At 40.4% G+C, this 14,059-nt stretch overlaps 1 protein-coding gene across 1 annotated transcript in view; it reads left to right on the top strand.

The window, feature by feature from the left end:
• The first annotated feature begins 2,382 nt into the window (after positions 1 to 2,382).
• LOC137503199 (uncharacterized) overlaps positions 2,383 to 14,059 on the top strand; it is a 126,026-nt gene continuing 114,349 nt past the window's right edge. The window contains exons 1-2 of the mRNA XM_068230713.1: positions 2,383 to 2,444; positions 12,551 to 12,676. Coding sequence (XP_068086814.1) covers positions 12,611 to 12,676 — 66 coding nt within the window. The 5' untranslated portion in view covers positions 2,383 to 2,444; positions 12,551 to 12,610. The remainder of the gene's footprint in view (positions 2,445 to 12,550; positions 12,677 to 14,059) is intronic.

Genomic DNA, 14,059 nt, shown 5'->3' with positions numbered 1-14,059 from the left:
GAAACCTTTCTGGGCAGAAATACATAATCTTGGGAAATGAAGGAAAAAGGAAATGAGCAGTGTTTTGGTTAATTCAGGTGAACTCATAATAGATCCCAGGAAACCACAGGACAGGTGAAGGGAATATTTTGAAAATCGTCTCAACGTAAAAGGAAATCTTCCTGGTGGTGTCGCGAACAACCAAGCTCATGGGGAGGAAGAAAGTGATGTGCTGAAATTACGCTTGAGGAAGTGGAAAGGATGGTAAATAAACTCCATTGTCATAAAGCAGCAGGGATAGGTGAAATTAGACCTGATATAGTGAAGTATAGCGGCAAGGCAGGGATGAAATTGCTTCATAGAATACCGGTAGTACCTAAGATTAGAACCGAGTGTTGGTGAGGTACCTTCAGTTTGGACACATGCATTAATTGCACCTATCTATAAGCAAGGGAACAGGAAGAATTGCAACAACTATCGAGGTATCATATTGATTACTATACCAGGCAAAGTTTTTCACTGGCATCTTGGAAGGGAGGGTGTGATCAATTGTTGAGAGGAAGTTGGATGAAAACCAGTGTGGTTACAGACCACAGAGGAGCTGTCAGGATCCTACTTTCAGTACGGTAAGCGCCTGGTAATTGATAAATGTTACGAGATAAATAGACAGCTTATGTTTCGTAGATCTAGCGAAAGTATATGAGAGGGTAACGTTTGGAAAAGATGTTCACCATACTGAGGGGCTATGGAATTAAGGGTAGATTATTAGAATCAATAAAAGGCATTTATGATAACAATTGGGCAGCAGTGAGAATTGATGGTAGAATGAGTTCTTGGTTCTGGATGCTTACAGGGGTTAGACAAGGCTGTAATCTTTCTCATTAGCTCTTCGTAATTTACGTGTGTCATCTGCTGAAAGGTATATATTGGCAGGGAGAGATTCAGGCAGGTGGAAATGTAGTAAGCAGCCTGGCCTCTACTGACGTCCTCGTCTTAATGGCAGATTGTGATTGTGCCGAAAGCCTGCTGTCTAAAGTGTTGGAACTTGAAAATATGTGCAATGAGTATGGTGTGACAATTAGCCTCTCCACGTCTAAATTGATGTCAGTAGGTAAGAAAGTCAACAGAATTGAATGTCAGATTGGTGATACAAAGCTGGAAGAGGTAGATAATTTAAAGTTTTTTTTGTGTTCCCCCAGGATGGTAATATAGTAGTGAGATTGAATCAAGGTGTAGTAAAGTTAATGCAGTGAGCTGGCTGTTGCGATCAACAGTGTTCTGTAAAAAGGAAGTTAGCTCCTGGACGAATCTGTCTTTACATCGGTGTGTTTCCAGACCATCTTTGCTTTACGAGAGCGAAAGTTGGGCGGACTCAGGATATCTTATTTATAAGTTAGAAGTACAAGACATGAAAGTAGCGAGAATTATTGATTTTACAAACAGGTGGGAACAATGGCAGGAGAGTACACGGAACAAGCAGATAACGGCTAATTTAGGAATGAACTCGATAGATGAAACTGTACGCGTAAATCGTCTTTGGTGGAGGGGACATGTGCGACGAATGGAGCAGGATAGGTTACCTAGGAGAATAATAGTCGCTATTATGGAGGGTAAGAGGAGTAGTGGGAGACCAAGATGATAGTGGTTTTACTCAGTTTCTAACGATTTAAAGATAAGAGGTATAGAATTAAATGAGGTCACGGCATTAGTTGCAAATAGAGGATTGTCGCGACGTATAGTAAATTCACAGAGGCTTGCAGACTGAACGATGGAAGGCATAACGGACTATGATGAAAATGCATGTATATATGTATAAAAGCCGGACGATTTTATTTCCCCTAGTGTACGAATAATTGGATCGTAAAATTCAGTCAGTTGATCCCTCCTTCCACGGCATAACACTCCTTAAGACTTATGGACCTGCTTTGGTATTCCCTTTTTCACCCGGAGAGGTTCCTTCTCTCTTACATATCCTCCTTGAGCCAGACTTAGCGGGACATTGCACCCAGTGTCGCATACTGCAATTGTAGACATTACGAATATGTTAAACTACAACTCTCCCCACAGTTGTGTATTTTGGTATACTGTATATGAGTGTTACAGTGTGATTTATTACAAGTATTGGAACTGGGTGATATAACAAGCCCATTCACATTTCAAGCAGATTCAGAAGCAGAAGAAGTGTCGCATACTCTGCAGTGGTCATTAGTAATACATCCTTTCCTAAATTCAGCCTGATCTACTGACTGTTGCAAATCAAATTTGTTCTTCAAGAGTTTGTTGTAGGTGATTTATCAGCATTCAAATATCAGGTTTTGTTTCGAACTGGCTGATATGTTGTTATATAAGGCGCGTAATAGCCAATTCTACAGCTTATTCCGTTAAGTGATTTACGGATTTTCCTCTTTGAGGAATTGTGATTTGTATCATTCTACACTGTGTTCACAACCAGTAACATATTGTCGGTAAGTTCAGTCATATACTTTTGCTAAATATATAGATCTCAATTGAGAATATTAGAAGTTAATATTAATCTTTCTCAGTTTCAGCATTCTCCTAATTTTTACTATTTAATTTTATTAATTTTCTTAAATTTTATTTTTAATTAAGCATTCAAAATGAATACGCATATATCTAGCTTGCTTTTTAAAAAACTCCCAGCCTGTGCGTTGCAAGCACCTGCAAGATGTGTGTAGCGGCAATATATCTCAATTTAGTGAAATGACGATCTTTTTCTGAAGAGCTACGCAGATGAGGATTGCGGATGGTAGTTTCAGAAAGAAATTCAGTATGTAGTGTGTAATTTTAATTATTGTTTTCTTTACACTACAGGTTGCGACATATGGCAGTAGGGTTCCAAATCTTGAAATGTTTCCATTTAGGATATCTGTATCTTGTTATATCAGTGTTGTTATGGAGATTCTTCAGTATGACATCATTATCCCACAGCAGCTACATCCGGTTTTTATTCGTGATGGTGTAGGTAACAGTTGGCTGCCTCTCTGATTTATTGGTGTGTAGAAGATTATCAGGGGCGAGTGGCGGTGAGTTTGCATGGTGTCGAATCCTAGGATCTGCAGCCCTGGAAAACGTTTCCGTGTTGCCCATTTTATCATTAATTAACCTTAATTAAAGCTGCTGCGTACCTAATCTAATCCCTTTCCCTTGGAGCTGTTAGTGCAACATTAAACTGCTAGCAGGAATGGAAGAACAATCCTCAGGAATACATTCTGGCTGTGGAAGCTGTAAAAGTAGTTGCTTGAAAGTAAAGCTAATAACATATTAATAGAATAACCTGTGATGGCCAGAGCAAATAAACACAGCACATTTCAGTAGTGTCCCCTACATTGAAATATACAAAATACTATTGAGCATAGTTTCCTGAATAGATATGTGTTTAGATAGAAATCTGTTCCCCGGCAATGTGTAAGAATCGACTCAATTAGCCACAGTAACAAAGTTTATATATTACCTGTAGGAGAAATTGTAGTATTCATTGTTAGTGCAGTAAGTTTACATTTAAAGTGAAGTAACACAAAGTGACTAAAAAACACTGCTATTGGGTGAAAAGAATTCCCTGAGGCACTACTCGAGGTATTCAACATAGACAATTTTTGTACCACCTGGGGAACATTAAACAGTTGTTGGATACAAGGATTATGTCCAGATAGAGGAGGAGACTAATGCTAAAGAGTATTCAAATTTACATATGATAACAATGACATTTACAATAAGATACAAAAGTTGAAAACTAGAAAAGCAGCTAGGATTGATAAGATTTCTGGGGATATACTAAAGACAATGGGATGGGATAGAGTACCATATCTGAAGTACTTATTTGATTATTGTTTGCTTGAAGTAGCTATACCAAATGAATGGACAGTTGCTATAGTAGCCCCTGTGTATAAAGGAAAGGGTGATAGACATAAAGTTGAAAATTGAGGCCAGTAAGTTTGACATGCGTTGTATGTATGCTATGGGAAGACATTCTTTCTGATTATATTAGACATGTTTGTGAAATTAATAACTGGTTCGATAGAAGGCAGTTCGGTTTTAGGAAAGATTATTCTGCTGAAGCTCAACTTGTAGGATTCCAGCAAGATACAGCAGATATCTTGGATTCAGAAGGTCATATGGACTGTATTATGATTGACCTGTCTAAAGCATTTGATAGGGTGGATAATGGGAGACTACTGGCAAAAATGAGTGCAATTGGACTAGACAACAGAATGGCTGAATTGGTTGCTATATTTCTAGAAAATAGATCTCAGAGAAGCTTTACCTGACCCTGTAATAATTAAGAGGAGAATTCCTCAATTCGGTGTTATTGGACCTTAATGTTTTCTTGTATATTAATTATATGAGTAAACAAGTGGAATCAGAGGTAAGGCTTTTTGTGGATGATGTTATTCTGTATAGAGTAATAAATAAGTTACAAGATTGTGAGCAACTGCAAAGTGTCGTCGATAATGTTGTGAAATGGACAGCAGGCAATGGTATGTTGATAAACGGGGTTAAAAGTCAGGTTGTAAGTTTCACAAATAGGAAAAGTCCTCTCAGTTGTAATTATTGCATTGATGGGGTGAAAGTTCCTTTTAGGGATCATTGTAAGTATCTAGGTGTTAATGTAGGGAAAGATCTTCTTTGGGGTAATCACATAAATGCGATTGTAAATAAAGGGTACAGATCTCTGCACATGGTTATGAGGGCGTTTAGGTGTTGTAGTAAGGATATAAAGAAGAGGGCATATAATTCTCTGGTAAGACCCCAACTAGAATATGGTTCCAGTGTATGGGACCCTCACCAGCATTATCTGATTCATGGAATGAAAATCCACAGGAAAGCAGCTCATCGATTTGTTCTGGTTGATTTGCGGCAAAAGAGTAGAGTTACAAAAATGTTGCAAAGTTTGGGCTGGGAAGAATTGGGAGAAAGAAGACGAGCTGCTCGGCTAAGTGGTATGTCACTTAGTTTACAAAAGGAGTATATTTATTACCCCACATATGAAATACAATTAATACTATTGTAACGTGTTGGCGGGGTAACTAAGTAAATAAATGCATACAGCACCTGGTAGCAACCTATTTCTAAGATTTATTAACTAAGCACTGTAATTGCAGATTTACACACACACACACACAGACGATAGCCGAGCTTAAAAGTTACACAAGTACACTTACGGTTCGCGCGCTCTCTCTCTTAGTTTCTCTTAGGTTCCATCTACAATGACACACACACACGCACAGAGTCATCGATTATTTACAGTACACACTCAGCCACTCAGTCACACTCGTTAGCGCTGTCACGGTCGTCAGCCTCGCAGGTCGGGATAGTATCCGCTGTTCACTCAACCCGTTGAACTCCGCAGTCTTCACACGTCGTCTCCTAGTGTTCCCTTCTTCGCCGCTCCAGAACACTCCAGGTTCTCCTCCATCAGCCAGTCTCAAGGGACGCACACACACACGATATCAGGAAGACAGGAACGAGTCGTCGGCTCCGACAGACAGATACTCGATCAGGCTGCACTCTGTCAGGTTATCACTGACTGCTCTCCAGCGAACTCAATCTCGCTCCCACTCACTCACTAACTAACTGTCACTCTCCAATTCTCACTGACTAACTGACTGTAGGCAAGTAACTGCCCTTTTATACCTGCGCCAGCCCTTCTGGAATAGTCCGGATGCTCGATGGATCGAGGAACCTCGCGACATAGAAGACTCCAGATTAATCTTCCAGTCGTTTCCGTAGTTCGCTGCGGCGCGACCACGGATAGAAGTGAGATGGGCCGACCCAGCGGTTGAGTGTTGCTCGCGGATTGACGCGCTCGAGCGTAAAGGGGGTGGGGCGATGGATGACGCCCCGGGGCGTAGCGAGTTAGCATGGCGGCCTCTACAACCATTACATTGCCCCCTCCACGTTTCGCTGCAATACAGTTTGTTCGGTTGGCCACCACCTTCCCATGGGGGATCCGCTGGGTCCGGTCGACGGTGTCCTCGTTCCCGTTGGTAACGATCAGCAAGTCCTCGCGTGGCAGCCGGATCTTTGGTTGTTTTCTTTCGTCCACATCCGCGTCTATTTTCAGGGCTTGAGCGCCTTCGTAGTTCTCTAGTGCGATGCCGGGGACTGGTTTGCTCGTCCCAGATTTAGGCCTGCTGGATTTCCTCTTCTTCCGGGGTGCGGAATTTGGTGTTCGTACCGACACGCAGCTTCGTGCCGGAACAAGTGTCCTAGTCAGGTGGCATCCTCGTTCGTTGGTCATCGGTTCGTCTTCCATTGCTGCTCCCTCTCCTAGTAGGGGTCCCTCCAGCCGTGCCGTTGCAGTCGCTGCCGCTGTCTCGTGGGCCATCATCAGAGCCTCTTCCTAGTTCTGTTTCTTGCCGATCGTCCTCCCTGGACGGATCTCAGCGCCACGTAGTTTCTCACAGGCGTCAGCCGCTTCGAGCTTGGTGTCACCTCGCAATAACTCTTCCACAGTCACGTCACCTAGTCGCTCGATCTCGGCGTCGATTATCCGTGGCGTTATATCTGTGCGCTGAGCCCTCTCCTGCGACTGGACTCGGTAGGTGGCTCTCTGTTGGTGGACCCCGCAGCGTACGTCGAGCAATTCCATAACCTCCTCGTAGGTCGAACTTGGCCGGGGGCTGCGTTGTACACGTGGCCCGGCGATCGGATATTCGGCACTCTTATTGGACGTCCGGTCTTGAACTGGGTTCGGCATGTTCTCTTGGAAGTAATCCCGTCGTCTCGTAGGTTTTCCAACTTCACGATGCTGGAGCCGCCGTCGCTGCTAGCAGGATTCATTCGCGTCTCCACAGCCATCGTTTCCGCAAGCAGGACACTCACTTCCACCTCTGGGCCTCGAACTCCGGACTCCACAACCGCGAGCATCTCTTCGGATCCCTTTTCGTCCAGTTCGTTGCCATCCCGCACATCGTCAACGTCGGCTTCGGTTTCGAGAGAGCACACTTCGTCCTCACTCTTCCGTTCACTCAAATCGGTTTTCAGCTGGTCCGGGTTTGACCTCCGCTCAGATCTCTGTTCACTAATGAGTTCGCCATAACCAGATAAAATTTTATTTTCAAGTTCACTAAACTTGCTTAGAAAAATCTGAAGCTGTTCGGAATTCATTTCTGCCGGCTACAAAATAAGCTACCAGGTACTCGATTCTGACACCAGTTTTTACGTAAGAGTTTATCCACTAGTGTATCACACTTGTCCATTCCACTTCTGACACCAGTTGTAACGTTTTGGCGGGGTAACTAAGTAAATAAATGCGTACAGCACCTGGTAGCAACCTATTTCTAAGATTTATTAACTAAGCACTATAATTATAGATTTACTCACTCACACACAGACGATAGCCGAGCTTACAAGTTACACAAGTACATTTACGGTTCGGGCGCTCTCTCTCTTAGTTTCTCTTAGGTTCCATCTACAATGACACACACACGCACAGAGTCATCGATTATTTACAGTACACTCTCTCAGCCACTCAGTCACACTCGTTAGCGCTGTCACGGTCGTCAGCCTCGCAGGTCGGAATAGTATCCGCTGTTCACTCAACCCGTTGAACTCCGCAGTCATCACACGTCGTCTCCTACTGTTCCCTTCTTCGCCGCTCCAGAACACTCCAGGTTCTCCTCCAGCAGCCAGTCTCAAGGGACACACACACACACGATATCAGGAAGACAGGAACGAGTCGTCGGCTCCGACAGACAGATACTCGATCAGGCTGCACTCTGTCAGGCTATCACTGACTGCTCTCCAACGAACTCAATCCCGCTCCCACTCACTCACTAACTAACTGTCACTCTCCAATTCTCACTGACTAACTGACTGTAGGCAAGTAACTGCTCTTTTATACCTGCGCCAGCCCTTCTGGAATAGTCCGGTTGTTCGATGGATCGAGGAACCTCGCGAAATAGAAGACTCCAGATTAATCTTCCAGTCGTTTCCGTAGTTTGCTGCGGCGCGACCACGGATAGAAGTGAGAAGGGCTGGCCCAGCGCTTGAGTGTTGCTCGCGGATTGGCGCGCTCGAGCGTAAAGGGGGTGGGGCGACGGGTGACGCCCCGGCCGTAGCGAGTTAGCATGGCGGACTCTACAACCTTTACACTATGTTATGTGGTTAAATAAACACAGAAATTCATAATTTTAAGGTGACATGTTTCGCCTTCTTTTATTGGGCATCTTCAGCCTTATTTAATATTAAAACAAACATTATTTAGAGGACATTGACATTTATGATTTATAAAAATTGAACTGTGTTTTCTTAAGGTTAAACAAACTAAGGAATAGTAGTTATAAAATATGATGTTGAGACATGGCATATACAACATATGTTAAAATCATCGTAAACAATTTTAAAATCTTTGCCCAAAAGAAAATCTGTTTCATATAAAATTCTAAAAACAACTCTAGTCTGGCACTGAAGTGGATCTTCTTCGTAAGAAAATTCGAGCATATGTTAGCTTGAGGCAGTTGTCAATACAAGTCTTCAATAGACTAGATTGGTTGAAACGTTGAGGTTGGATTTTGTATCCTTTTGTGAACAGTAGCCTAAGAATATTGGCCAGGAGGAAAGGCGAATGTTTTAAATTACCTTATTAAGTTCGTTGATCCATAAATTATCGTAATATAACCAGTGCAAAAAATATGTTGATATGCTGGTTGATGCTGCTTATGAGACGAGTATATCTGGTATTTGACAGGTATGTTTGAAATTCTCGTGAAAGTGTAGTCCCTTTAGAAGATGTAGAGAATCGTGGAAAAGGATGTGGTTATACTGTAATGAAACAAACAAAAAGAAAGGCGTGTGTGTGTTTTAATTGTATGTTAATATCCAAGAGTTATGTATTATGTAAAACGGGTACTTACTCATTCGCCGTAACTATGTACATCTTTGTGTATTAGCAGCGTTGTTCTGTCTGGAGTTCCTACTCATCGTGTTGTATCGATGTGGTAGAGGAGGATCGGAATGTTGAGGGGAAGGTAAAACACACACCGTGTTACACGTCTTTCTTCTTTGTTTCATTACAGTATATGCACATCCTTTTCCACGATGGTCTACATCTTCTAAAGGGAATACACTTTCACGAGAAATTCAAACATACCTGTCAAGTACCAGATATACTTGTTTCAAAAGCAGCTTCAACCAGCACAACAACATCTTTCCTTGCATTGGTTATATTACTATATATTACGATAATTTATGGATCAATCAACTTAATAAGATAATTTGAAACATTCGCCTCTTCTCCTGGTCAATATTCTTTAGCTCCTCTTCGCAAAAATAAACAAAATCCAGCCTCAACGTTTCAACCAGCTACTCAATTAAAGACTTGTATTGACAATTGCCTCAAGCTAACATATGCTCGAATTTTCTTATGAAGAGGATCCACTTCAGTTCCAGACAAGAGTTGTTTTTAGAATTTTATATGACACAAATTTGCTTTTGGACAAAGATTTTGAAATTGTTTACAATGATTTTAACATGTGCTGTATATGTCATGTCTCAACATCATACATTGTACCTACTATTCCTTAGTGTTTTTAACCTTAATTTTGGAAAAGTAAAATATTATTGTCCTCTATATAATGTTTGTTTTAAGATTAAATAAGGCTGATGATGCCAAATAAGGGATGGGCGGAACATGTGCCCTTAAAATTTTGAACATCTATGTTTATTTAACCACATAACGTGGTATTAATTGTATTGAATTGACGGGGTAATAAATATACTCCTTTTGTAAAGTAAGTGTGCTTGCTGTTTTCAATATGGAACCAAAATGAGAGTGATGGTTTGTAACAAGTGGTACGTTCGGAGCTGTTAGCGGGGAGATGGAATGGAATGACATTAGTAGACGAATAAGTTTGAGTGGCAACTTTAAAAGTAGGAAAGGTCACAATATGAAGATAAAGTTGGAATTCAAGAGTACAGACTGGGGCAAATATTCATTTATAGGAACGGGAGTTAGGGATTGGAATAACTTACCAAGGGAGATGTTCAATAAATTTCCAGTTTCTTTGAAATCATTTAAGAAAAGATTAGTAAAACAACAGATAGGGAATCTGCCACCTGGGTGACTGCCCTAAATGCAGATCAGTAGTGATTTATTGAAACTGCTAAATATTTAAACCAATTCTTTGACATGGAACTCCCTACAAGGGGCGCTCTGGTAAACACCACTCGGTTCTGTCATTAGACGTGACATGCACAGAAAAATAAAGAAAGGACACTTAAGTAATTGTTGATGGCATTGCTCAATGCAATGAGCTGATAGGACAATTGTATAAATTTTTGTCTTCATATCAGTAGAATTTTCTTCATTTTCCATTTCCAGTCTTTTGCATTGATTTGTGAATCAAGAACTTCTGCAGTTTTTCTCTACCACTCCCTTCCTTCCTGGAATATTTTTTCTACATTTACTCCATTCTTCTCTGTACTCTCCTTTCCATATCCATTCACCCTTTTCTGGGCATTCCCCGATGTCTTTCTCTTATGACTTTCTCTGTAAATACTTACTTTGGTACTCTATCCTCTTCCATTCTCATCATGTGTCCATACCATTTTAGCTTACGGGACTCTATCTTGCCTTTCAGTTCAGGGAATCCAATCATCTCCCTGATGTCTATGTTTCTGACTTTATCCCTTCTTGCCCTCCCTATTATTTCTCTTAAGGAATTTCATCTTGGCCTCTTGCGTTCTGCTTTCATCATGTTTTATTGTTGTCCGTGTGCCTGATGCATATGTCAAAATTGTTTTGTAATACATTGGGTGCAGAATTTTCTCATGTATCTTTCGGACGTCCCAGGTACAGACTATACATCTCACACATTAGTAAAACTCATTGGCTTGTTCAATTCTCTTTCCAATTTCTTAATTTATTTTCCCATCTTCTGCAATTATTCTCCCCAAATACTTGATGCTTTTTCCACAACTTCTAATGGTCTTCCATTTACTTCAATATTCCCACTTCCTTCTCTATTACCTCTTGACACCACTACTATCATACACTTTTCCATACTTATTTTCATTCCATATTCCTCTATCTTCTAATTCCATACAGTGTCTTGTTCTTGTGCTTCCATTTCATCTTCTCCGCATATTACTGTGTCATCTGCAGAGATGCCTGTTGGTTCCCATTGTTTGTATACTTTTGTGGATTTCTTCCATGACTGTAGTGAAGATTGGAGGGGATAAAACACATCCTTTTTGAAGTCCTGTTTCTACTCTGAACCAGATAGTTTGTCCCATTGTAGTATTCATACTACTTACTCACTTGTCTTTCATGGCTTTTATAATTGGTTCTCCTCTCCCTGCCCTTTTTTTTTCAATGCATCGGAGATCACGTGCCATGGTACACTAACACATGCCTTGTAAATATTGATAAATATCATCACTGAATCCAGCCTAAATTTCCATCTGTTCTCCATCACGTTCGTTAGGTTCACAGATTGAAAAATTTTAAAATTCTGTTTACACTGAATATGGAGTACGACACCATATGGAAGTGAAACACGGATGCCGAAAACACAGAGTTGAATCCTTTGAATGGCCATGATATCAGAAGTTCTTGATTATCAGATTGATAGAAAATGTCTCAAATAAAGAAATAGTGAATCAGCTGGATGAGGGGAGAATGTTTTGAGAGAATTTGATCCTGAGAAGGAAAATTTTGATAGAACAAATCTCAAAGAGTTGTCATCTTGTTCAGTTAGTTTTGAAGCTAATTGCAAAGGATATAAATTGTAGGAAGGGAGTCTCCGTGGCTCAGACGGCAGCGCGTCGGCCTCTCACCGCTGGATACCGTGGTTCAAATCCCGGTCACTCCATGTGAGATTTGTGCCGGACAAATCGGAGGCGGGACAGGTTTTCCTCCGGGTACTCCGGTTTTCCCTGTCATCTTTCATTCCAGCAACACACTCCATTCTCATTTCATAGCAACTATCAGTCATTAATAAATCACTTTGGGAGTGGCGACCCTATCATACTAATAGCCTTTATCTTCTTCATTCATTCCATCCCTGACCTGGTCAATGACCAGAAAACAAGTTATAGGTTTTCATAAATTGTAGGAAGATTTCAAGATATAGACCCAGGTGATCAGAGTGATATGCAAACGGAATAGTCACTGAATTTTCAAGAAGTTTTGTGCATTTTGATCACAAGCGATGCACATTGGATTTTTAATAAGAAAGGTCATCTTGTTGCGGTTTCAGTTCCATACAAAACTGTATGATATATGGTGTCATATAATACTAGGGGTCCTTTGACTATGATCTTGATATTGACAGATATGTTAACTTATATTTCCTATTTAAGTGATCACTGTTTTAGAAGTCATGTAAAACTAGACGCCTTTAGCTATGATCGAAGTATCAGTCATAGAAAACTTGAGGTCCTTAGCTATGATCACAATATCAACAGGCATATCAAATTTTGAGTTCTTCATTATGATCATAATATGATGATCATGTAAAATTACAAGCTTGTTGCTTAGTCTGTTGACAAACAACATAAGTAGCAATGACATCAACAAAGTAATATATTTTTCTGGCTTATGTTTCAGTGTAAGGTCATTGGAAGTAATCAACGATCCTAGTACCTTCTACTTCAGTTGCAGTACAAAATGGACCTGGAAATAAAGATCAAAGAGGAACCAGCCGGGCTTGAAGAAACAACAAATGCATCACTTGTAAGTCTCATTCCAGATAACATTATAGAAACTTACTCTTAGCAGTTCAGACAGAGGTATAATTTACTATGTGCTTCCCCAATATTAACACCAGCAGTCACCATTTGCTGCATGGACATCTAAGTGTAGTATGACTCTGTTTTGTTTCTTTGTCTTGGAATACACCACAACATGCTACACAAAGCTGCCAACTCTTAGGAACTTAAGGTTGTGGTTGGATTGGTCTGTACTTTTTACTGTCAGTATCTAAATAACTTTCCTGTAGGGAATGCACCTCTTCTATTTTCCCCCTCCGATTATAATAGAGGATGGTTGGCCCATTGTATTGATTTTAAAACTAATATTCTCCAACAGTACTGCACCACCATTAGCACCACATGTTAAAAATGATTACTCCTACCATAATTAGTGTAGAAGAAGTTAAATCACAAATCATTCGTTAGTGTTTTTGAAACGATACGCAAGTCTGCTAAACAAAAAGTCAACACAGGTGTGATTATTCTGGGTTACCCTCACATCCACAATGTGCTGGAAGATATTATGTGTGTTGAAGAAAGAGCAGGTTTGCCTATGACATGTGAGGGATAAAATAGCTCAAAATCTGAATATACTTATCTCAAAATAAGTATTTTGCTTAGGCGTTGAATTCATTCAAAAAGTCTGAGTAGTGATTAGCTCATTTTATTCCTCAAATGCAGGTCAGCCTATGTTATATAGAGAACCATGTCTAAGGGCTCTAGAATGTAGGATTTCTGAGAAGAATTTCTTAAGGCTCTTAAGGCACATTAAACAGAGTTTTTCTTTCCTCTTATTCATTATTTCCCTGTCCTTTTTGTTCATCCTTTTCATCCATTCCTTAGTTCAGCTACTGTTCTCTTCTATATTGAATGCGTTAAGTTGGTATATTGTAGAACTTGATACTTTAATTCACTTTTAGTAGTACGTTAACTTATATTAAAATGAGCTTTTATTCACAGTACCTTCCCCCCTTTAATGCTGACAAGGTTTTATGAATTCAAGTGAAAAATTTAAATGTTTTGTCGTAGATCATAAAGGAACTTCTGAAACTGAAGATGTACACTCCAACACTGCTGACTCTGCACTGACAGTGTTCTCATCTCCACAGTTCTTCACAGAACACTAGATGACATGCTTGTAGTAGTAAAATATTTCATTTCTAGTTGCTTTTTCTTTGGGCTACATCACATATTTTGCTGGTATATGACTGTGATAAGTCTGCTTCATTCATGTTTATTTTTTTTTTATTTTAAACTTGGAAGCATTGATATATGCTGTTTGAAACAGAACTGCCTTAATGGTTTATGTAGCCCCTGTGATCTTAGCAAAACCAGAGTAGAGAATATGATTCCATTATTTCAAGGT

This window comes from Anabrus simplex, chromosome X, assembly GCF_040414725.1.
Source record: "Anabrus simplex isolate iqAnaSimp1 chromosome X, ASM4041472v1, whole genome shotgun sequence".
NCBI classification, from domain to species: Eukaryota; Metazoa; Arthropoda; class Insecta; order Orthoptera; family Tettigoniidae; genus Anabrus; species Anabrus simplex.
The sequence above is the reverse complement of the archived record's forward strand: the minus strand, read 5'-3'. Positions and strand labels throughout refer to the sequence as shown.